The 23,784-nt window shown below is 37.4% G+C and overlaps 1 protein-coding gene across 2 annotated transcripts; it reads right to left on the bottom strand.

Moving 5' to 3' along the window:
* Positions 1-1,089: 1,089 nt before the first annotated feature.
* Positions 1,090-22,323, bottom strand: LOC129247192 (ER degradation-enhancing alpha-mannosidase-like protein 3). 2 transcript variants are annotated; one of them, XM_054886195.1, is made up of 7 exons: positions 21,502-22,323; positions 21,285-21,431; positions 9,746-10,164; positions 8,882-9,676; positions 8,564-8,826; positions 2,524-2,622; positions 1,090-2,435 (listed from the first exon to the last, which is right to left on the bottom strand). In XM_054886195.1, exons 1-7 carry the CDS (start codon positions 21,636-21,638, stop codon positions 1,746-1,748), a joined length of 2,550 nt encoding a protein of 849 aa, XP_054742170.1. In that variant the 5' UTR covers positions 21,639-22,323; the 3' UTR covers positions 1,090-1,745. The 2 variants fall into 2 exon arrangements, with proteins under 2 accessions (XP_054742170.1, XP_054742171.1); XM_054886196.1 differs by having other exon boundaries at positions 8,591-8,826.
* Between the last annotated feature and the right edge of the window lie 1,461 nt (positions 22,324-23,784).

Genomic DNA, 23,784 nt, shown 5'->3' with positions numbered 1-23,784 from the left:
TAAGTTTACGGATGCGATGCGAATGTTGTAAATTCAAATTTCAACTTCGCTGAAAGCTGTACCCTCCTCAGCTTTGATATTAATACAAGCATAGCTTATTCTAAAAGCGTGTTTTCGTTGAACTTTTATACCATAAAGCCCTTTGTTGTAACATTGACACGAACCTCACTGAATTGAGGTTATCTGGAAGTTACCGCAGCCTGCTCTTCACCAGTTGAAACAAATAAAAAAGCTTATGTTGTATGTATGTACGTGTATAAACTTGTGTTAGAAACAAATACACAGAAAAGCACGCACCCCTTACGAATTAGAGTAATATTGAATTCCATCGCTTTTTCAATTTATTTAAAACTAGCTGTACCCCGCGCGTTGCTACGCCAACAACTAAAATAAATTTAAGAAAAATAACTTTAAAGAAAAATATTCAAATCATTCTAAACCATTTTATTGATTTTGATTATTTCGAAAAAATTGTGACATTACAAAGCTTAGTTTCAATTCGATGTTTATTGGAGTGCTGTGGGATACACAATATTTCTTAATACGAGTATACAGCGTATTTCAAGACCGATGATTCGATGATTTTGTTAACTTTACAATAATCGGCGTTTACGTAAGTTCCGGGCAACAAGTTAAATAGCAAACCGGCCGTGGCCGGAGCACAGCAGGACATAGAGAACAAGGTAAACAAAGGCTTGAATATTGCAATAAATTGATTGATAAGCACGCTGTATGGCAAGTTGCGCCAACTTGTTGGAACCCAATGTCGTCCATGTTTAGCTGGTTAATTTTTGGAAACAAAAATTCAGTCAGCATGACTCGATAGTGCTCGCCATTCACAGTAACGGCAGCTCCTTCCTCTTTTCGAAAGAAATAAGGGCCGATGATACCGCCAGTGCTCTATAAACTGCGCGAACAGATTTCATTTCATTCATTTTCTTTAATTTTTCTCGAAGTAAATTTCTCCTAAACAAATTTTGCAGAAATTGAAAAAATCCTAAACGGCCGAGATCAATTTCCCAAATATAATACTTACCTACTTCTGTGACTAACCTTTCGCGTTTCAAAAATTAAAAAAAAAAAACCATATTTAATTATTCTATACAAATGTTTTAATTCAATTACTTTCCTGTATATCGTAGGCTATATATTACAATTTAATTTTCATTCATTGCGTTTGAAATGTTGTAGTCTAAATCGTAATTATAAAATTATCTTAGACCTCAACACGTACTTCATCACACCGTTAACAATACATTCATAGTTCGTGAGGTATTACTTAGGTTTAGGTTTACCAAATTCAATGTTTTAATGTTTAAATTATATTCATTATGTTACAGGATTAGATAATCACGTTTATATAAGCTGCACTGCAAAAGTTCTTAAACTACATATGCACAGAATTCCGAATTGCATAGCAGCTTATTTATATTTCTCTCAATTAAATTAGTTCGACAGTATATCTATAAAACCTATTTATACATAACTGAAAATTCAAATATATATCATTGTATCACTGTATCGGTATTATTATGAAATACCTTACATTTAAACATATTTATCAGCTTTGACTGAATTCGGAACTTTTCAATATGTATATATTTTTTGTTATTACATGGCGAGAATTGGTTATTCTAAAAGATGTTTCACCCTCAAAAAAATAATTAAACCATAAGGTACACTTAATAATTTAAAAAAAATTTTGGGCACTCAATTTACTTAGAATGGGAAGAATTGCGCCATCACTATAGTTCTTCCCTAGTGTTTTCCGATTCCGCCGTTGTCAACGTCGCCACTGGAACTTTAGTCGTAGCTGAGTTTACTGCTCCCGCTAAATTTTCATCGGACTTTACGTCATCTGCTGACGCTAGAAATTGCGTTGTTCGGTCAGTTGATGGGTTGGTTTTATGGTCGACGTATGACTCAGTGCCAATTGTCGATCCGAAATTTTTTACAGTTGGTTGCCGTGTTGAATCTTTGGCTAGTTTCCAACGCTTAAACTCGATCATTTGCATTATTCGCACGTTCAATTTTTGTTTGCGTTCCATCATGTTAGCGAGTTTATTAAACTCTAGCGAATACATAAAGACGACTGGTATCGTAACGTCATTGGTGCCATCCCCAGACATAGCGAACATGGGTTGGGTTTCCCCAGAAGATCCCGGTACATTATCACAAACTATTAGTGCAAGAGCGCCAGCTGATTGTGCCAGACGTGCTTTGCTTACAAATGTGCAGTCTCCTCGTTCAGCAATTAGCACTTTCCCACTGATTTCAGCGCTGTTTGTAAGTACATTGCATGCCCGAAAGGGGGTTGCAAAAATCAGTTCTCCTTCGACAAATTGTTCTCCAACCAATTCGGGACTAAAATGCGATGGGCCAGCCATCAACGCTGTCCACTCATTGGAGTTGCCATCTACAGAATAAGCAACCGCCTATACAGATTATAAAAGAAAATATTTTTATTAATTTTATGGATTTAACTTTTAGAAGCAATTTCAATTTTTTTTGTTTAAGGCTCACCTGAAGTTGGGCTAGTTGGTTCATGCTTTGAATTTTGGTCAATTCTAGCATTTCTTGCATAAAGAGTAAACCCATTTCCCCATCTTCTGGGCTCTTCGCCTGTAAAATAAGCAACAATAAATTAAAATGATGTATATGTACGTATAGATATATTATATATTTATACAGGGTGGGTCATGTAAAATTTGCTTTTTGAATCGGCTATAAAAAAAAACGAATCAAAATTTTTTCAAACCTTTTTTTTTCTTTTGAAGACTGAACATTGTCATTTATGAGTGAAAAATAAATCATTCGAATGACTGCCACGACTGGCTTTACAGTAGGCCATTCGATCAACCCAATTTTTAAGCACATTTTCGATTGTTTGGGCTCCAATTTCATGAATGGCAACTTCGATTTCGTGTTTTAAAGCATCAATCGTCTCTGGATGGCTCGCATAGCATTTGTCCTTAACGGCTCCCCACAAAAAATAGTCCAACGGGCTTAAATCACAGCTCCGAGGCGGCCAATTGATATCGGAATTTCGGCTGATTATTCGGTTTTCGAAAACGGTAGCCAAAAGTTCGAGTGTAACTTTGGCAGTGTGACAAGTTGCACCGTCCTGTTGAAACCAAATTTCCATGTCATCCTCTTCAATTTTTGGAAACAACTCGTTGAGCATGTCACGGTAACGCTCGCCATTTACTGTAACCGCGGCTTCTCGCTCATTTTCGAAAAAAAATGGCGCGATGATGACGCCAGACCAAAAACCGCACCAAACAGTGACTCCTTGTGGATGCATTTGCTTCTCTACAGTAACGTGTGGATTTTCTGAGCCCCAAATCCGACAATTTTGCTTATTAACGTAGCCACCGATGTGAAAATCAGAAAAGAAGAAGAAGACTCACCACTTTGGAAATAGGTTTTCCCAATTTTGTTCAAGCGTATAGCGTCCCATTTCGTAAATGTCAAACCTTTAAGTAAATTATGAACACATTTGACATGTCATTTGTATTACCATTCTCAAAAAATTAGGTGGTTCAAAAAGCAAACGCTATATGGCCCATCCTGTATGTACATTTTCACATTAACAGATTAGTGCGACCGTCTTGACAAAAAACTGTTGAAAAAACTCAACTGCTAAGAAAAAAACTTCAAAGGAGGCAAAAAAGTGTTGAGCAGTTATGTATGTATATCATACGGGACGCACAACTTAATATTCATCGTTATGTGCCACCCTCAAGTCCTATGAAATCAGGACAAGCTTGTTATTTCGTGGAACTCTTCATCCCATAAAACATATACGTCCTACTGTGTCTCATCCACAGTAGTATGTATGCTTTAAAGCATCTATGGCCAGTTAAAAACTGACTACTTCTGCATGCGTCCATGCCAGCCAGCATACCGCCATTAAAAATGGAACAAAATTTCCACAGCTGGCTTTTCAGCCCATCAGTCAATTCACGTTTCCAGTGCATATTCGCTAGTGTCGAACCAATGAAAATTTTGAGTTTATATTTAAACTCTTGAATTGTCTCTGCATGGCTCGCGTAGATTAGTTGAGGTTAGCCAGGTTGCTTGTCAAAGACCAGACACTCAGTGGCCTTAAGGCCTATTGTGATACCTACATTTGATTTCCATGCCCTAAATAAGTGGCTTAAGCCACTAAGATCTTTTTAAGAAGGAAACTATAGTCCCTCCAGTTAGACATTCTGCAAATTTCCCAGCTCTTCGAAGAAATAATCGCCAAGATATTTGACGCGGTCTCTTTGAAGTGCAGGGCATTCACAGAGGAGGTGTTGTACCGACTCAATTTCTTCTTCATCTCCACAACTCCTGCCGTAGTCATTTTGATGTACACCCATTCTACTGGCTAAGGTGCCAATAGTGTAGTGACCCGTTAAAACACCTGTGAGGAAGCTGGTAGTTGATCTGTTGAATCCAAGTAGGTATTTTATTCTTTTAATATTCAGTTTTGGCCAGAGCACTTTGGAGACCCTACAGTTAGTAGTCAGAGACCACCTTCTATTGGTTTTCGCGATTACGCTCACACTTCGTTTAGAGGAACGCTTTTGTCCTCTACCACTCGTTGAAGGTCAAGCTCAGAGCCTTTCCTCGCACTCTCATCCGCTTTTTCATTTCCCTCCACTCAAGAGTGGCCGGGGACCCAACAAAGTGTGGTGTTGTGTTGTTGGATAAGCGAGAGGGACCTTCCACATTCCCTAACACATCTTGAGTTGATGCGCGCTGAGGCCAGTGCCTTGATCGCTGCTTGACTGTCAACAAAAATGGTAAGGTTTACTGGATGTAAATCCAGCAGTCTTATCGCTTTTACTGCTTGGTCTATAGCCTAGATGTCAGCTTGGAAGACGTTACACCAGTCTGGGAGTCTAAAGGAGCAATTTAAAGATAATTGTTCCGAGTAAACTCCCGATCTAGTGCCATTATCCATCTGAATGAACCGTCAATATAAATATGGCAATTGATTTGAGTCTGGTCCGCCAATCCTTTCTGTCAGGTATTTGTATTTTTTAGTCTTTGCTCAGATCTATCTTGGGAACCGCAGTTTGCAAATACTCTTTGCAGCCTTCAGATCATCAAGTAACACTTCTCGCTTTTTGTGCCGTTATGCTAATTTTACTGTACTTGTACTGCTAATTTCGAAGCAATATTCGCGGCGTGAATGGTGGAGACCTTTCTTTTTTGAAGCCAAACTGGTTATCAGGCATTTCCCTCTCGGCTTCGATCTCGCTTTAGTACTTTATCTGTGGGGTTTAGCAGGCAAATAGGTCTGTAATAAGAAGGTTTCGGGCGCGCCTTATCGGGTTTGGGCACTACTACGAATATTTGGCGCTTTCATTTGGTACAAAATGTGTGTACAAAGACTCGTGTTGCATAGGCAACAAAATTTATTCAAAAACACAATTTCTAGCAGTTGCACATAAGTTAAGCCAAACTCAACAAAAAGAAGTATGTTCAATAAAACGAAGAAGAGAAGAAGAAGAGAGAAACAAAAAATCATGTAAGGAACACTAAGTTTGGTTCAGAGCGAACTTTATATACCCGCGCCAAGGCTCATTAAACCGGTAGTATCAGTAGAGCAGCTATTTTGATTTTTTTCTATTTATTTTTTCTCTATATTTTAATATTTTCTTTAAATTGCACTAAACTTTCAATGCTTATTTAAAGAAAAAGAAAACTCATTGCTCTTGTTGTGGTTTATTCTGCTGCTGCTATCTGTTCAATGGATGGTGAAAAGATTTCAGAGGTCTGGTCAATATCAGACCGTTAATCGGCTCTCAGCGAATGCGAAAGAATCAACTGATTGGCTGACGTTGTTTACGAATCAACTGAGATTGTATTGGTGATATACGAAAAAAACCAACGCAATCTCCCCTCATGTGGCTTCGACGCCGTCTGAACAACGACGACTGATTGAACGAGTGTATGAATGCGTGTAAAATGAGCGAGCATAATTCTGCTGCCGAGTACCCAGTGGTAGCACAATTACTCGCTCAATTTCGGTGTTCACCACAGCTGAAGGCCAAAACTGGTAATCTATCATCCTTGTGTTTAATGTGCTTTCACCCGCGTACATTTAAGTAAAAATTAATTTGGGCTGACTGTTAATTCTTTACAATCAAAGACAATGCTAATTAGAATTATAACTTATAAAATCAGACAGAATGACGGAAACTTAGTCTGAACATATACGTGGGCATTGGTGGACCAGCATATATTCAATATTGCATGAATATTTGGTCGTCAAGAAGATTTTTTCTCGTTACCACATAATTTAGCAATCGCCTAAAAAAGGACAGGAATCAGGAGTCTATTGTCACATCTATGACATCGTAACAGGTGACGAATCTTGGATCTATGCATATGAGCAGAAAACAAAACAGCAATCGAAAGTATAGTTGTTAATTCAAAAAAGTTTGTTCGCTGGAGAAGCACCTCAAAGCAAATTGGCACTTGTTCTTTCAAAAAATCTTGACATATCCCATCTGTACCACTATACTGTACAAACATATATAATTGCCGCTTACACCCTTTTTCTTGGGAGCTCCTATTTGTGGCATACTTCTTGATGTTTTTCCACAAATGAAGAGATCTGCAGTTTTAAGCTGACTCCGAACAGCTGATAGATTTTTATGAGAAGCTTTTTCGTGGCAAAAATCCATTCGGAGGTTTACCATTGCCTGCCGAGGGTCGGCCTCTAATAGAAACACTTTTTCTATTTTTTGGTGTTTCCTGTTTGGAGTCTCGAGCCTGGGCCCTATCAAATAATAGTCACGCACCAACCCATTCGGCTACGGCCTCCCTCTTTACACCTTCGGACTTTTTTATCAATAAATGGCTTTCTTGTAGGTTCGAAGGACTATATAATATATATAAATATCAGCACTCTCATCTTTTACTTGTTTCCACACAACTTTTCTTTCGAATGAAAGTATCAATAATTGTTTAAATATAAGGCTTTATTCCCTTCAGAGGCTTCTATAAAAAATATTTCGTTCGTTAGGGCTTACAATCGATTGATAATAAAAATTGCAAATTGTGTCGATCTTTACAGAACGTGTCGACTAATTCCGCATTATTTGTAAAAAAATTTTCAACCATTTATAGAGCATTCCGGTATTAACTCTGCATTAAAAGGAGTCCGAATCCATTGAAGATGTGAGAGAGAAAGCGGCACGCATTTCGAACAATCAAAGATTCGTATGGAACGCCGCAGGGATATTCGTTACATGGAGAAAGTGCTGAACAGCGTCAAGGGAAAAATTATCAAAACTCAACAAACATTTTTAGACACTTCCAACTTGCACTTTATTGTAACAAACTTTAATGGGATTTAAAACTGCGTATCCTTTTTTTTTAATTCTGATTAAAAAGTTTTAAAATTTTTGGCCACAAGCCAAATACAACGGCCAAACAAAATCGCTTCGGCCGCAAGACAATGCTGTGTGTTTTCTGGGATCAGCGTGGTATGATTTGGTACGAGCTATTAAAACCAGGTGAAACAGTTGACGGTGGACACTACCAATGACAATTGGCCGATTTGAACAGCGCTATACACCGAAACATCGAGAATATGCCGATCGGCGTCACAAAGTAATTTTTCTTGATGACAATGCACCGCCACATCGAACAAGAGCGACCCGGGAATTGGTGCAGACGTACGATTGGGAACCGCTGGTGCATGCGGCTTACTCACCAGACTTGGCGCCTTCCGGAGTGACAGTCCTTGGCCGGATATAAATCCGAGTCGTTTCGGTAACGTAGAACCGACTGTCGTGGAAACGGACCATGAATCCTACCAATCGGTTGCGCTGCAATTGTGTAAAGCACTGCCAAAGAACGCCCTTTTTCTTTTTTTGGAGCAGGTTTGCTGGTGGGTGTGTGTGGGGGTGAAAGAGAGGCGAGGAAGGCTATTCTGGGTAGCTCCGAGAAGCCGTAGCGGTTTTGATTGTGGTGCTTAGTGGAGGTACCAGCGTATTGTGCGAAGTAGAAGGCGCAAAGGCTGGAGGTGCTTGATGACGAGAGCAACATGTGACCACAAACCGTGTGGTACACTCCCTTTGAATTTTAAGGTTTGAGTATTTGAGTAGATCTTAAGATGGCACCACCGTTTTACTACTTACATTTAACCGAAGTGTAGTTCGGGTGGAGCCGTCTTTGGCAAACGCAGCAAAATAAACTTCGGCCACAGGGTCAGACTCAGTGTCCGGCCTAAGAAGTGTTAGGAGTAACCTAGCTACATAAATTTACTTCACTGGCGGTAGTCGAGGTGATTGAAATTGGATTGAGGATGGTGATCGGCAACTACATTGTACCGGCAGAGTTTGAAAAACTACTATAACAACAACCGCTGCCTATTATTTTTGGGACGTTATGTCCTTGATACAAATAAATATAACTTCGAAAATTACTCGATAGCCTAAGCTTATTTAAAGATAGTAGATACAATTGTTATTCCTCATATTTTCTTGCAAACGGTCTCACCACCCGTGCTGCATCGAATTAGCAATATGAAACGAAAGTCAAAAAGAAAACTTACGTTATAGAAACTATGAAAGAGGCGCACCTTGCCATCACCTAGGGACACCATGGTAATGCCCATGTCGTAAATAGCCCGCAAATGATCAGCATTGCTTGCTTGAAAGTCCAAAGCTCGTAATCTTTTTCCGATGGGTGCACGGGGGCATGAACCCGTAATAAAGTTGCGCAGTGGCTTGCGTATTTTTTCTGGGAAAAGTTTGTTGGAGTTGGGGCATGTACGCATAAAATCCAGCATATTATGTTCGTCAGTTTGCCTAAAACCTGCAATTTGTTTGAAAGGTAAAATATTTGATATCCAAAATCATATTAGTCGTACTAAATGTTGTATTTCCTAGTTGTGCGATAGTTAGTGGCAACAAGTGCGCCTCTGTAGTGAAAATAAATTCGTCGACATTAACTAACAGATCCTGCGGTTCTGAAAATAGCAGAAACAAGTACTTGAACGTTTCTGAGAGTACAAAGGAGTCCATCCGATCTTCATGTTTTCCAGTGCGAACATCGTTTACAGCCGCATATCCACAAGGAACTCTTGCATATTTCTGCAATGTTTTTAATGCCTTTTTTCCAACTTGAAGATAATGATGATCGCCAGTGGCGCGATAAAGAAAGTATGTGGATTCAATAAACTCAGGGCGTAGATGATGTTGCCCCCAATGAATTTGAAAATCGACAGTAAATGCTTCTGGAATGAACGTATGCATTTGCATTACTTGGTAAAGCATTTCATGGGTTTGTACAGCTGGTTTTATGTCTCCAGATAGCACCTGCAGCCCAGGCCAAAATGCCAACAAGGAATCCATGAAATTACGTGACTTCGCATGAGGCCTATGCATGAGTACATCCAAAAGCATTGGACCTTCGCTAACATATTTCATAACTGCATTGTAGTGGCGATTGAAGCGTGCTAAGTATTTGTCATCACCCAGTAGCACGTAAGATTTAAATAAGTATTCATAATATGAATCTATACCAGCTCCAACACCCGAATCACGACGTATCCAGTCCCCTGAATGAACATTAAGTACTGTGCCCATTAAATCAGAACCTCTATGCCGCAACTTCCAAAGCGCATCCATGGCAGTGTGTGCACGTGCCTCAAATATGGGATCACCTTTAAAAAAAAATGCAGTGAAAATTAATGAACCAATTTTAATGACATGTTTTGGTCCCGGCTACTTACCAGACAAACGCGATAATGCTGCGAATTCCAGTAAAATAGTCCCAGCGCATGCCGTACATGTTTCTCGTGACTTTTTTAACAACTCATCTTTCATGCCATGACGTAGATTTACGCGAGCATGCGGAATTCCGGTTGATGTGTTAAAGGCTGGTAATAAACGATATCCCAGATCACGAGCCATCTCTAACATTTCTCCCTTATACCACAGCATAGCACCATTATTCTTCTGTATATGCTCTGTCAAAACATGCGCCGAAAGCAAGCCACCCACCATGCGTATATTCGTCTCAAAAACGGAAACTATTATATCGCTGTCGAAGGCCACGTCTCGTATTACTAAGCGAACAGCTCGTTCAAACTCATCAAAATCTCCCAGCAATACCAATGTGTCAAGGGTATCAACCAGAGTCATTGAAAAGCTAAAAAATTGTAAAAAGAAAAAATTAACATGAATAGAAGCGCACAAAATTTATGGAAATAAACCCACAAATACTTCCAAATCGTCATGGTATTGTGCGTGACAGTCCATTTGAAAACTTGAAGAGTTTTCTTTACTTGAAAAACAAATGGCGTCTAATTATATGGCAGCATTGCGAAAATTTTGCCATGCGAACATCAAAATTTTATCACTTTCACGATTTAATTATTAATTTAATTAATCTTCATTAGTATTTTCTTATACTCCATTTTACACTTATTGTTAATTTTATTACAATTTTAATTTAAACGTTTTGACTCTGACTAATTGCACAGTGTGATATACATGGTTTTAATACAATATAATCTAAAAAATTTCTTCTAAATACATTAAGGGGTTACATGGGTTTCGTTGGTTAAAAAAATCGATTTTTTTTTTTTTTTTTGGCTTATTAATTTTTACAACATCTCAGGTATATGATCCATAATTTTTAAGTCGATCCGAATAATAAATTCGGAGATACAGCCTTTGGAATGTGTGCGCTCCAAGCCACTTTTATTGTTACTCAAACTTTAAACGCGTTTTTCTCGGAACCGTGTTTTCAAAGTCGGTTGCCAAATGTTCTCGAAAACTACTAAACCGATCTTGATGAAATTTTACACAGGTGCTCGAAATACAATTTACTCGTGCTTGAACGAAGGATTTTGTTTTTTTTTTCGATTACAACTATTTAAAAAAACAAAATGTCAAGCAAATTTTACCGAAATTTTCATTTTTTTGCAAAAATGTCTGCCAAAATTCCAATTTTTACTTTTTTTCTTTCCTTCGTTCAAGCACGAGTTTATGGTCTTAAATAAAGCACTTATTTTTGTTTTTCCATTTTTGATGAGCCTGTCAGGAGTTATGCTGACACCGCGGACGCACCTTTTTTTCGAGGGGTCACCGGAAATGACGTCACAATGGAGGAGTTTTAATTTTTTTTTTTTTGAAAATTTCAGAAATTATTCTTTAAATATGTATCTATAAGACAGAAAAAAGTTTGAATTAAATAAATAATTTTTTACATAGAAAAAAAAAATATTGAAAATAGGCCTTTTTTTACCCGACGAAGCCCATGTAGCATGCTATGCTCAAGAGTGTACTAGATATTACATTTTAATATGCATTTCATCCCATTGCTTTATTTTACAGTTTCAAATTTTCAAAATACGCGTTGATTTCTGATACAGTTTTTCCCCACTTTGATCACAAATTTCCCAGAACAATCGCCAGATGACCCTCTAAGTCAACTGATTTGAGGTTTTTTTTTGTTGGGTTGCAACATTTGTGATTAACATTCCTACCAAGGTCTTATCGCCATTGTTGACATTTGTAAAAGTTACGACGTCTTGAGTAAATCTACCTCTGGGCGTGTTTTCGATTTGTTACAGTTTAAAAAATGGATTTTAATTTGCAACAACGAGTTTGTATTAAATTGATTCAATGGTGCGAAGACCTTAGAAATATTGGGAAACTGTTTCGGTAATGATACTCAAAAGAAAGCAGCCATTTACAAGTGGCATGGAAAGCTTTAAAAGAGAATTTTTGAATTCGTCGGGGATGACGAACATAGAGGCAGGCCATCGTCATCGAAAACTGATGAAAACATCAATAAAGTGAAAGAAAAGTTGATCAATAACCGCAACTTAATTGAGCTGGCAGTGAACTTGAACAATGTTTATGTATTCGTAATGATTTGGGTTTGCGCCGTGTTGCTCCAAAGCTGGTCCTTGGTGGACCTGAATTTGCCTAAAAACATGATTTCCAAGGCTGAATCCGACCCGAAATTCATCGCACACTTCATTACTGTAGACAAGACGTGGGTTTATGAGTACGACATACAAACCAGACATCAGGCGAATGTGTGGAGAGCTCCGAATGAAGCAAGACGAAAAAAAGCGCGTCGTTTTCAGTCAACTTCAATGAAAACGATGCTCGCAGTGTTTGCGGATTACAACGGTATTGTACACAAAGAATTTTCACCAGAAGGTCATACGAATTGTTTATGTTTAATCGAGTCAAAAAACCACTACAGGGAACGCGTTTTAACAGCGGAAAGAAGTAATAGAAAAATTAAAAACGATTCTGATGGCTATACTGGCTATACCGAAAATATAGTTCCAGAAATGTTCCGAGAGCTGGACCCAACAGATTTGAGTAATAAACTTGGTGGTATGTGGAGAAAATGCATAAAACCGCCGGAAAAAGAAAAAAAAAATTGTTAAAAATCAATGCGATTTTTTAGCGACCTCAAACGTGCACCAAAATTCAATGGGATATAATGTGTTGATAAAAATGTGTTGAGTTTTTTTAATTTTTTACAAAATTTAAAAACTTCAAGTTACACGGTTTTATCATAGGATAAACTACATATAATTCTACAATAATAAATAAAAGAAATTAAATGTGAAATGTCGCTATTATTGGGAACACAGTGTAATGAATATAATAAAATTTAGCAATTTTTGTAACAATGAAAGTTTTCGCACAACTATTTTTGTGCATACAGATAAACGAAAACCAGTGCTGGGCAATGCTCACTCTCACGTTTTGTAGAAGACAGAAAATGCCACACATTTGCCTGGTCAACAGTTTGAGAAAAGAACTCGCAACGCTATGCATTTTATGAGAAAAAATAGGACAAATTGACAGCTTTGGCGCAGAGCAGAAGAAATGAAACGAGTAAATGGTACGAGTAAATAAATACCATTAAATTTTTCAAATTAATGAAATATATAGTGAAGCTTGATTTTTTTAACTGAACTTTCCAGAAGTCGAAATAACCAGTATTTGTTTTGTGATAAATTTTTTAGGATAGGATGGTGATCACGTTCACTAAATTGCTTCTATACATTCATGACGATTTCCTTTCACCGCCATATGCTGTTTTAGGATTAGAAAATAGTCGCTGCAGGATGCCAAATCATATGAATATATGAAATTCAGAAAGTGTACGTTATTTTATGAGTACTGCGAATGAAAAACAAAATGTCAACAATACCACGACATATGAGCTATGATATAACCTTATGAGCCTTTTCATTCTTTATTAATTAAACAGTATATTTTGTGGGCAGGTGCACTGAATGCCGGGTATGACTGTCAAATGACTTACCAGTCATGCAAGAATAGAAATACATACTTGGGACTTTAACTTTGCAGCCTTTATTGAAAAAAGTGACTGAACGGTTGCATCTCAAAACAGGGACCAAAAATAGCAGTTATTTCGAATTTACAAATTGAAATCGTTACCCGAATTCTGACGCTTAACGAAAAGGTAGTTTCAAAACGGTTATTTCATGACAAAAATGTTTCCCGTTGTCGATGACAGTTATTTTTTACTTTGCCTGACAACTGAAAGTATTGAGATGTTGCTATAGAGCAGAGTTTTTGAGATAAAACTTATAACTGCTATGTCTCTGATTAAAAACTATTATTCAATGAATGTGACTACAACGCTTTTAAGTCGAGTTGATTGCATTACTTAACACCTTGAACCAATTAGTGAATAGTCACGTAATCGGGAAGTAGTGTTCTTGAAATGTTATATTTTGCTTAATTTAATCTTTCTGTTATGATTGTAAACCACTTTCTATCATAAAAATCATATTTTATAAATACTTTTTGTTAATTTTCAATATATTTTACCATGAATAGTCGCATTCAAACACAAACTACTTTTGTTTTCTTTCTTTATTCTCCTTTTTTGTAACTTTGCATAACAACAAACTCGGTGTCAAAAACTCGACATCACGTCAAAAAATTTACTGTTTTCTTTCTCGTTCATGAATACGTGATCTTGTTTAATTGGTTCATGACTTAGCACCTCTGCTTCGAACTTTATATGGGCTTGGCTCAAGTCACTGTCAACTAATTTAGCTAATTATCGAATCAGAAACACTACGCTTCATTCAATGGTGTCCGAAAGCACCATTTATTAAATTAAGTTTTGGAGCAAATAAAAACTGTTATGTTTTTTAATTCATGTGCATTCATTTCAGATCACAGGTTATTTGATACAGTTTGGGTTAAGAATCTACTATTTTGGCCTTTTGCCTTAAGAAGTTCCTAGTTCCTGGTTGGCTTTTGTGTGGCTTCTGGAGTGATTTTTTGCCTTTCCTCTAATAGCATACTATTCAACACCTCGTTCACACAAATTGTCAATCATTTTCATATCAGGAGACTGTGCCGGAGGTGTCATCAAATGGTGACAGTTCCATATGAGCCATAATTTTACGGTTGCGGCTTAATGTGCTGGATCATTACAATCGAAACTGTCCGCTTATTACCAAGTTTCTTGGTACTTTGAATTAAACTATTTTTAGGAATATCAAAATACATAGTTTTGGCCATTACCCTTCAATAAACACCAAGTTTCCTACACAGGATTTGGACATGCAGCTCCAAGTCATTACACTGAAAAGCCTGAGCACTTGCAATGATGGTCCTTATGAAGCTTTGACCTTACCCTTGGTTTATTTTGCTACTAAATAATTCCTTACAAGCAGCTTTTAATGATGGTATTCACTAGGCATTCGACGGATAGTTTCAGCACTGCATGTTTTCCCAATTCCTGCTGAGCATCTATCATCAATCAACTTTGTGCTCAATGATTAGCGATTCATATTCACTTTTCGAACAATACAACGCTTGTCGGAGCCACTAAAAATGTTGTCTCAAAGGAATACATCTATAAATATTGTTCACTTTCAAATACAAATAAAAAGTCCTCGAAGTCGTATCACTAAAGATAAATGTCATTCGCCATTCATCCTTTAACTTATTTTGAGATCAGATTAGTTTCGCATTTGATATTTTCGAATTTCTCTATCTAAAACCTACCACAGGTATTCAATAATATGCGGGTAGTTCCAAATAATAAGCGGAACTTTATTGTTAGGCACTAATTTACCTTTCAGATATCCGAATACTTTGACCTATCTATATTACTTTCAATAAAAGTTAAATTTCTGATGCCTTTCGATGGCATGCATTCACATAAAATCACGTGTCATCCACTGTGTTTGACAGCGCTACGCAGATTAAGTGGTTGTATCTTTGCATTTGGTTTTCTTCAAACAAATTTTTTGCCGTCTGATCTGAAAAGGTTGAATTTGCCTTCGTCCGCATGGTCTCGTTATATGGTCTCTTGTAAATTCCAATCTGGCAGTACACTGTTTGGCACCAATAAATGGCTTGTTGCGGGCTGTACGTCCATGGAAATGAGCTTCTCTTAGGACTCTGTGGGCAGTTTCAGGATGGTACTTTTTCCAAGATATTTTTCCACTTCATTTGTAATTGTGGCAGCACTCTCATGTAGGTTTTCACGTACTCTTCGCAAGATCCGCTTGGAATTATTGTCATTGTTATGCGCAGTTTTTGCCTTATGTTGCACATAGTTTTCGCCGGTGCCGGGATCTTTTGGTGTTAAATATGATTGTTTTATTCCTAGTCACTAATATCACTTGCTGCACATTTATTTTAAATTGTGTGCATCATTTTGGTTGTGACTACATATTTGCGTGTAGGTATGTATGTATGTACATATGTGTATGTTTCACGTGCTTGTAAAGTACAGAAATATATGAAATTAAGTAATAATACCAAACAAATTGTTAGGGTAATATTACCATAACTGATCATTTTGGCTGTGAGCCACTGTAGTTATTTTATTATATTAACTAAATATATAATTTATGGAAGTGTTGAATTTTTCTTGTTCTATTCTCATATTAAATACGCAACATTTTCACAGGCCGTATGGAATATTTTCGTAATGTCGGAATATAATAAGGAACATATTTCTTGAAAAGAAAACCTTATTAGCCATTTTCAATAAAAAATGTGGGTACAACGAATAATCGAATAAGCAAATAAGACAAAATTGTATGAAGACATAAAAAAAATTAAAAAGATGTTAATTTTTTGCAAAATAAGTAAGCAGATTTTGCTAATCTTTTAGTAATATTAACACCAAAAGCCGAAAGGAGATCCCATTTTGAAGAAAAAAGCTTGTTTCAATATAAAAAACACATTTTTCACAGCTGAACGCTAATTTGGATAATGTTTTGTTCGCCAGCGGCATTTCAAAGAATTTTTCTGTCACAAATTTGTGTTTTCTAAAAACTAAGTTATGTTTTTTTGTGAATACTGAAGTTATTAAGTCGTGCATTAGGAAATATAGCTCCAAAAGGCAAAAAAGCTTCTTTCGATCCACGACAGCTTATAGTTATAGAAAAATCCGTGCGCACAATAGTTGCTTTCATTGCCCACGACATCATAAAGAGCATAGGTGGGCACTTTGCAGTAACAGTAAAAATGCAGTAAATATAATATTTTACTGATATTGCAAGTTAATTTCCATTACCAGTAAACTTTTACTGATTACTGAAAAAATTTGCAGTAGAAATATTTTTTTACTGATTACTGAAAAAAATTGCAGTAAAAATATTTTTTTACTGATTACTGAAAAAAAATTGCAGTAAAAATATTTTTTTACTGATTACTGAAAAAAATTGCAGTAAAAATATTTTTTTATTGAATAAAAAGTTTATTAAAGTAATCAAAAACAATAAGTATTTATTATTAAAAAAATTAAAAAATATGTTTCATACTTTTATATAGTTTTTATGGAAATAAAGCTTGCCCGTTTATTCGTTTAGCCACTGTAAATTTTGTTGCATTAAGGGGTAACACCACTGTAGAAATTTCAAAAAATTGATTTTTTTTATAAGCTTAAAAAATTCTTTGAACCTTTTAAAATACAGAACAAAAAGTTTTATACGTTACCGAAGTCTATTTCATAAATATTTTAAGCGTTTAACCAAGCGTTAGTGACTGCTACCTAACGACTTCTCCAAATTTCCAAACTTTAAACGCGTTTTTCTCAAAATTGGCATGCAGCATAACTCAAACAATTTTAAATATTTTTAATCAGGTTTTTCACTACGTCTGTATAATAACCTTCTTAAGAGAAGAGCGTAGGGGATTTTCGATAGATTAATTTAAACGATTGTTATAATTATTTAAGTGCCGTTTTTTTAGTCCAAAATAGAGTTTTTTCCTTCAAATGCTTGCTAATTCCACAAAAATAAATATTTTTTAAATCCCCTACGTGTTTCTCTAGCTATTCTTATCTAGATTAAGAAAAAAAATGTTTCTTTGTTCCAGATTAAAATTTGCACCCTCTGTGCTGCGTGCCGCGGAGCTCCTTCAAGAGAAACCACATTACAAAAATGTCTCCAATGCCGCCATTTTGTAAAATTTTTCGATCAAACTTTGTAGTTTTGTATTTTAGTATATAAGTAATAACTTCCCAAATCAGAGTGATTGTTTCCCCTTTCCTTCTATACAAAAAAATTCTTTAAAAATCGTGTTTATTTTACGCGTGTACAGTGGTGTTACCCCTTAATAACGGTCATAAGCTAATTAAGTGTCAACTCTTAATTCACTTAACATTTGCTCCACTCACGTCACTATATGAAACAGAAGTTGTCAGCGACTACCGAAATCGTGAAACACAACCTGTTTCCACTTGCCATTAAACCTAAAGTATTAAGAAAATTTCATTTGCAATACTAATTTTTTGTCCAATATTAATGCTAATGCTTCGATTATCGAGAGACTTTCACGCGGTTTTTTGAGTTTCGGCTCATTTGTAAAAACCTAAAAGCACTCAGAAGTACGATAATAATAAATAATAATAATAAATAATAACTGCTGTCAACCACTGATTGGGAGATTGCCGTTAAAATTACGTATGGTTTCTTGTAACAGTAGCACCATTATGCGAATTTTTAATGATAAATTACGGGTACCTCATACACAGAATGTATTTTTGGTTATTATTTAGAAATATTCTACAATTTGTTAGACATCTAGCACCCTTTTTATTAACAAACTACCACAATTTGGTTTCAGAAGTAAAAATACTGAATAAGTTGTGCGTTACTACCATTCGGTTGTCTCGGGTTCGAGGCCCAGAGCAAGCATGAAGCATTAATTGATAGAAATTTGTTTGTAAAAGTCGACGAATGTATTTCTGCCTTGCAAAGGATGCCACCTATAGAGCCACGCTGCGATCGGGCGCAATGCGAGCCATGTGAGACCGCTACAGAGAGCTAAAAAAGGAAGAGAGACGTATTATCCGAAAGAAGAAACGAGAAGCCGAAATACGTGAGTGCGAAAAGCTTGAGATGCTGGCCAACAGGAACAACACCCGAAAATTCTACCAGAAAGTTCGGCGGCTTACAGAAGGTTTTAAGACCGGGGCGTTTTCCTGTAAGAACAAAGACGGCGAACTGGTGACTGACATCCAGAGCAATCTTAAATTATGGAGGGAACACTTCTCGAACCTATTAAACAGTGATAGCTGCGCATGTCACAGAGAATGTGAAGATCCCTATACCCCAATCGTCGACGACGGAATTGACGTTCCGCTACCCGACCATGACGAAGTGAGAATAGCGATAACGCGGCTAAAGAACAACAAAGCCGCGGGCGCCGACGAACTGCGGGCTGAGCACGGCGGCGAGGAGCTGGTAGGGTGCATGCATCAGCTCCTATGCAAAATATGGTCGGATGAAAGCATGCCTGCCGATTGGAATTTAAGTGTGCTCTGCCCAATCCATAAGAAGGGCGATCCTGCAATCTGTGCCAATTACCGTGGGATTAGTCTTCTAAATATCGCCTCTAAGGTTCTAGCGAGCGTATTGAGTGAAAGGCTGAAGCCCACCGTCAACGAACTAATTGGACCTTATCAGTGTGGCTTTAGACCTGGAAAGTCTACCATCGACCAAATATTCACAATACGCCAAATCTTGGAAAAGACCCATGAAAGGAGAATCGACACACACCATCTTTTCGTCGATTTCAAAGCTGCATTCGACAGTCCGGAAAGGAGTTACTTGTGTGTCGCGAGGTCTGAATTTGGTATCCCCACAAAACTAATACGGGTATGCAAGATGACGTTGCTCAACACCAGGAGCGCCGTCAGAATGGGGAAGGACCTCTCCGAGCCGTTTGATACCAAACGAGGTTTCAGACAGGGTGACTCGCTGTCGTGTGACTTCTTTAACCTCGTTTAAGCATCGTTCAAGCCGCAGAACTTAATCGCTCAGGCACAATATTTTATAAGAGCGTACAATTGCTGGCGGTGGAGCGTACAAGGACTTGGCTTCACTTGGTGTGTCCAATTGGCGCCGGTTAGCACGAGAAAGAAACGACTGGCGCGCTTTGTTAAACTCGGCCAAAATCGCGTAAGCGGTTATCGCGCCAATTAAGAATAAGAAGAAAAGTTTCGCACAAAAACAAATTTGCTGTTTCAAAGCAAAATTGAACTGCACCATTTTATTTTCATGTTCCTTCTCGTCGCTTCAACCAAGGTTCTCAGATTTTAGATTTAGATGTATTAGAGGGTTGCATGGTTGTTGTTGTTGTTGTTGTAGCAGTATCTTCGCCCTGTCAGTGTAGTGTAATTACCGGTCGTCTTTGTCTAGCTCATCTAACGGTAGGCCCAGGAAACTGGCAGTTTCGACGGGTTGGTTCCAGAGGGAGAGAGGTGTTAGATGAGTGGGTTTGATGGGGCATGTGAAGAGGTGGTTAGTGTCGTGCGGGGTACCTTCACATGCTGGACATATGTTTAGTATGTCGGGGTCGATTCTGGATAGGTAGGGATTTAACCTGCTACAATATCCAGAACGTAATTGTGCCAAGATTACGCGGGACTCTCGGGGAAGCTGGAGCTCTTCGTCTGCGATAGGTGGTGGTTGGACTCCGATAACGGCATTCGGGGGTCGGGAGCTTAGGAAGGTGGTAAGGGTCTCCCGATGAATGTCGCTAATTGCCTGTCTGTATACTTTCTGATCCTGGTGTGGTCTGTCCGTTTTGTCCTGGATCTCGTCCACGTAGTTGAGGAAATGTCTCCTGATGTGCCTGGGAGGTGGCTCAGGCTCGAGCAGGTGTCTGCATGGGTGAGGCCTACGGTGACACCCAAGCAGAAACTGCTTGCCGAGCATTTTGTTGTGCTCCTTAACCGGGAGCATGTGCGCCTCGTCATGTAAGTGATGGATAGGGGACATCAGGAGACATCCTGTCGCGGTCCTGATGGCAGTATTCTGGCAGGTCTGAAGCTTCGTCCACTGCGTATCACTGGTTCCAGGCGACCAGTATCTTACCCTAGGGTTGCATGGTCCTTTTTGCCCTCTACTCATCACACTACCTCATCCCCACCCAGTTATCTTAGTAAGCTTAAGATGGAGCTATGTTGGACTGAATGTGTATTTCTTCTGGCTGAAAATGGCCGAGATGTCACAATCTTCTCCGCGCTATAGTGCGGCATTCAAGGAAAAGGTGCTTTGTCCGTGAGCATTCTCATTTCATCCTTGGGGAGAGTTATGTATTTTATAAACCGAGGTTCTTAGAATGCAATGTTTAGGGTTTAGAAATTTGCTTCCCGCGCTATAAGCGCCGGCTTTGGTTTGAACCGATTGAAACTCACAAGTACAAGGCAAAACTAGGTATTTTCTTCACAGAAGTTTCACCAACCGTAACCACTTTTGTATTCAGTTTGAAATCAAAGAAACGCAATTTTTAACCCAACTATTTCCCATTACTTTTGGCTGGTACGAGGTATTTCGATTCTTTCCATTCTATTTCTACTTTTAAATACGAAGTTTTAAAGATATTCACTATTTTAAAATGTATTAACCTGAACGTTGACCTTCGCTAGATCCTCCAATTTTGATTTCGGAATTTAGTACCATTGCAATCAGCATATAAAGTTATATAGCAGCTGATTTTTATATTTTTTTAGCCAAATAAGCATATCCTTCACTTGTTCTCAATTACTAACAAAATATTATGGCAGGTTAAACTCCAACTTACACCGACTCATCTATCTAACCTTTTTCATTGGTGCATCCTAGTAGATGCTATGCGTTGTCTACTCCTATTGTTGGAACCCTTAAAAAACTCGGATCTTTGTTGACCTTTAAAAAATGATACAAAACAACGAAAACTCGTTATTTTATATACTTATATACATTAAATAACCTTGGTGTGTCAAATAAACGTATAACTTACTTGCCCAAAATGTCATCCATATCGCCACGCGAAGGTGTAACGCCGCGATACCGCCCCTTGCAAGAAAGGGGCATTAATTCATCTGCTGGATAAGCGTTATCCATATAAGCTCTGTATGCGTGATAAAACATTTCACGGGCTTCATTCCTAATATTATTATTAAATTTAGAAAGTCATTTATTTATAGACATTTATTTATGCTTAAAAACTGACTTACCGCAAATCAATTCGTTCTTTGTGTGACATATTTTGAGTAGGAATACTTTCACTGAAAGTCAGTGCAGCAAAAATTGTTAAAACAATTAGTACAACTATAATATGTTGGGAACGCATTGCAAAGCTTTGGTCGGTCATTTTGCTTTTGTGCTAAGAGAAGTTGATAAAATGATAATAGGTTTCAACAGATTCACAGTCCCCAACAAGTATGTGTTTTTGATTTGTCAGTTAATAGGGTAAACACATTGCCTTGCCCGTTCTATGAGATTTTATCTTTGAGTTTTATACATAGTTTATATGGGCCATGAAATTATCTCCGATACTTTTTCACCTTCACTTTGAACTTATTTTTCAGTGTATTATTTATATGCACTTTTAAATATATGTATGTGATCTTATCTAAGCGACCAATTTTTCCGAACAATAAAACCAAAGCGAAGCGATTATTAAAAATACACGTCACAACAACGAACAATAGACGAATAGTTTGGGTCGTAGAAATTTGTTTTCTGCATTTTTATTAAATTATTCGAATGCTTATTATGATTCCTTTAAAAATTATTCACTAATTATTATATTGCTATTAGTACTTATTCTTGCCGAACACACGGGAGAGACTACCGAATTAAGAGCATACGAACATTTTACTGTCGTTGTGTTTACTGCCCTTGGCAGATCTCGCAACTTTAATTCCATTGGAGATTCAACGTTTTGCAACACCATACCAAAAAACTATATTTAAAATATATTAAATCTACAAATAATTCGTTATATCGAAGAACAAACGGAAAACATCCGGAGGTGGTGTTAAATTCTAGGCGTCGCCTTTAGATGGCATTTTTACTACACTAATTTAACCAAAGAGCACATAAAAAACAATCATTGTCGAAAACTAAAATTTAACTTTTTTGTTATCCCTTTAGAAGTTTAGGAGCTTTCTTTTTGTGCATGTGTATTGTGGGCAATAGCTATGATGTGCGATACTACTGATATAATCTTAGTATCGATACTTTTGTTTCGATACTGAGTATTATCGATATTCAATAACTATGCGGCGATACTATTGATACCCATATGGGCATTTCCTTTCGATATTGCATTAAATTTTGACTCGTGACTATTCGTACCGTTATATTTGTTTATGATACATTAGCAAGTGGCGAATAGATGAATACTGTACTACTGGAATAAATGAACATATCCTGGCAACGCTGGAATTGAGCTGCCTTAAAAAGTGGCGAATAAAAGTGGCCCTATGCAATATTGATAGTGTTACGATTTTGTTATGTTTTTATCCAAATAAAACGTCACACAATAATTCCTCTTAGTTTGATCTCTGGATTGTTAAATAAAAGTCACAAATTAAAGGCAACATCAGTTGCTTGCTTTAGTGAATAACTTTATTACTTTACTATTCGCTCGCATGCTTAACTTAAGACAGATCGCCCTACATCTCTGTTTATATCCTTGTGCTTAATGACTGTCATACTTTCTAGATTCGGCAACTTATATCTTCTAGAAAGTTCTGTCTGGCCAAGGCGATTTCGCGTTTTTGTTTTGGTACCTCATTCGCTCGGAATTGTTTCCAGTCGGTTGGCGAAGTTTCTCGGTTCGTTCTAGTATCGATATATTTACTATATCAAGAGGCAATAAGGCAACTTCTGTCCCAAAACAAAGGTTCTTATCTAAGACTGTATTCAGGAAAACGTTTGCTGCCTCAACTTTGCGATTGCAATTGTTTTATTTATTCCAGGCGAATCAATTAAAGAAGGTATCGGTAAATCAGCGGATTTGCTTTTTTTTTCTTTTGCCACGTCCATGTGGCTGTTAGCACAGAATGAAACACGGCCGAGCTCATTCTTAGTTTTCTACTTTGCCAATACTTTACCTTGACAATCAAACGTACAAATCATTTTTGCTGGTATAGGGCTACCACCTTTAATAAATGCGTCTTACACTTATTAGTATGCAGCCAACAACAACATTGAAAACAGCGAAAAATCAAAGCTTGTTGACCGAGAACAAGGTGGATTTAATAAGGTGACAGCATTCACCCAGCTGAATTTTTCGCCGTAGGGATGCCTTACGTCAAAATGATATGCTTTGTTTGTATGTATTGGTATGTTTACATTCGTATGTTTACATTTGCTTGCTGATTTTGACATGATGCTTGCACCAAACGCAACAACAAATACATGTAGGGTTTTACTTATATGTGTTTGCTGCCACCTGTAATAAATTCGCCTTGACCGAGAACGAGCAACTCGATGCCTCTCTCCTTTTC

The sequence above is a fragment of the Anastrepha obliqua genome, chromosome 5 (genome assembly GCF_027943255.1).
Source record: "Anastrepha obliqua isolate idAnaObli1 chromosome 5, idAnaObli1_1.0, whole genome shotgun sequence".
Lineage (NCBI taxonomy): Eukaryota > Metazoa > Arthropoda > Insecta > Diptera > Tephritidae > Anastrepha > Anastrepha obliqua.
Note: the sequence above shows the minus strand (reverse complement) of the source record. Positions and strands in the feature narration are given on the sequence as shown.

Coding starts and splice junctions, on each gene's coding strand:
- LOC129247192 (XM_054886195.1), bottom strand. CDS start 21,638: ATGACCGACCAAAGCTTTGCAATGCGTTCCCAACATATTATAGTTGTA. Junction 9,677..9,745: donor AGCATTATCGCGTTTGTCTG/GTAAGTAGCCGG, acceptor TTTTTTTTAAAG/GTGATCCCATATTTGAGGCA. Junction 8,827..8,881: donor ACTAGGAAATACAACATTTA/GTACGACTAATA, acceptor AACAAATTGCAG/GTTTTAGGCAAACTGACGAA.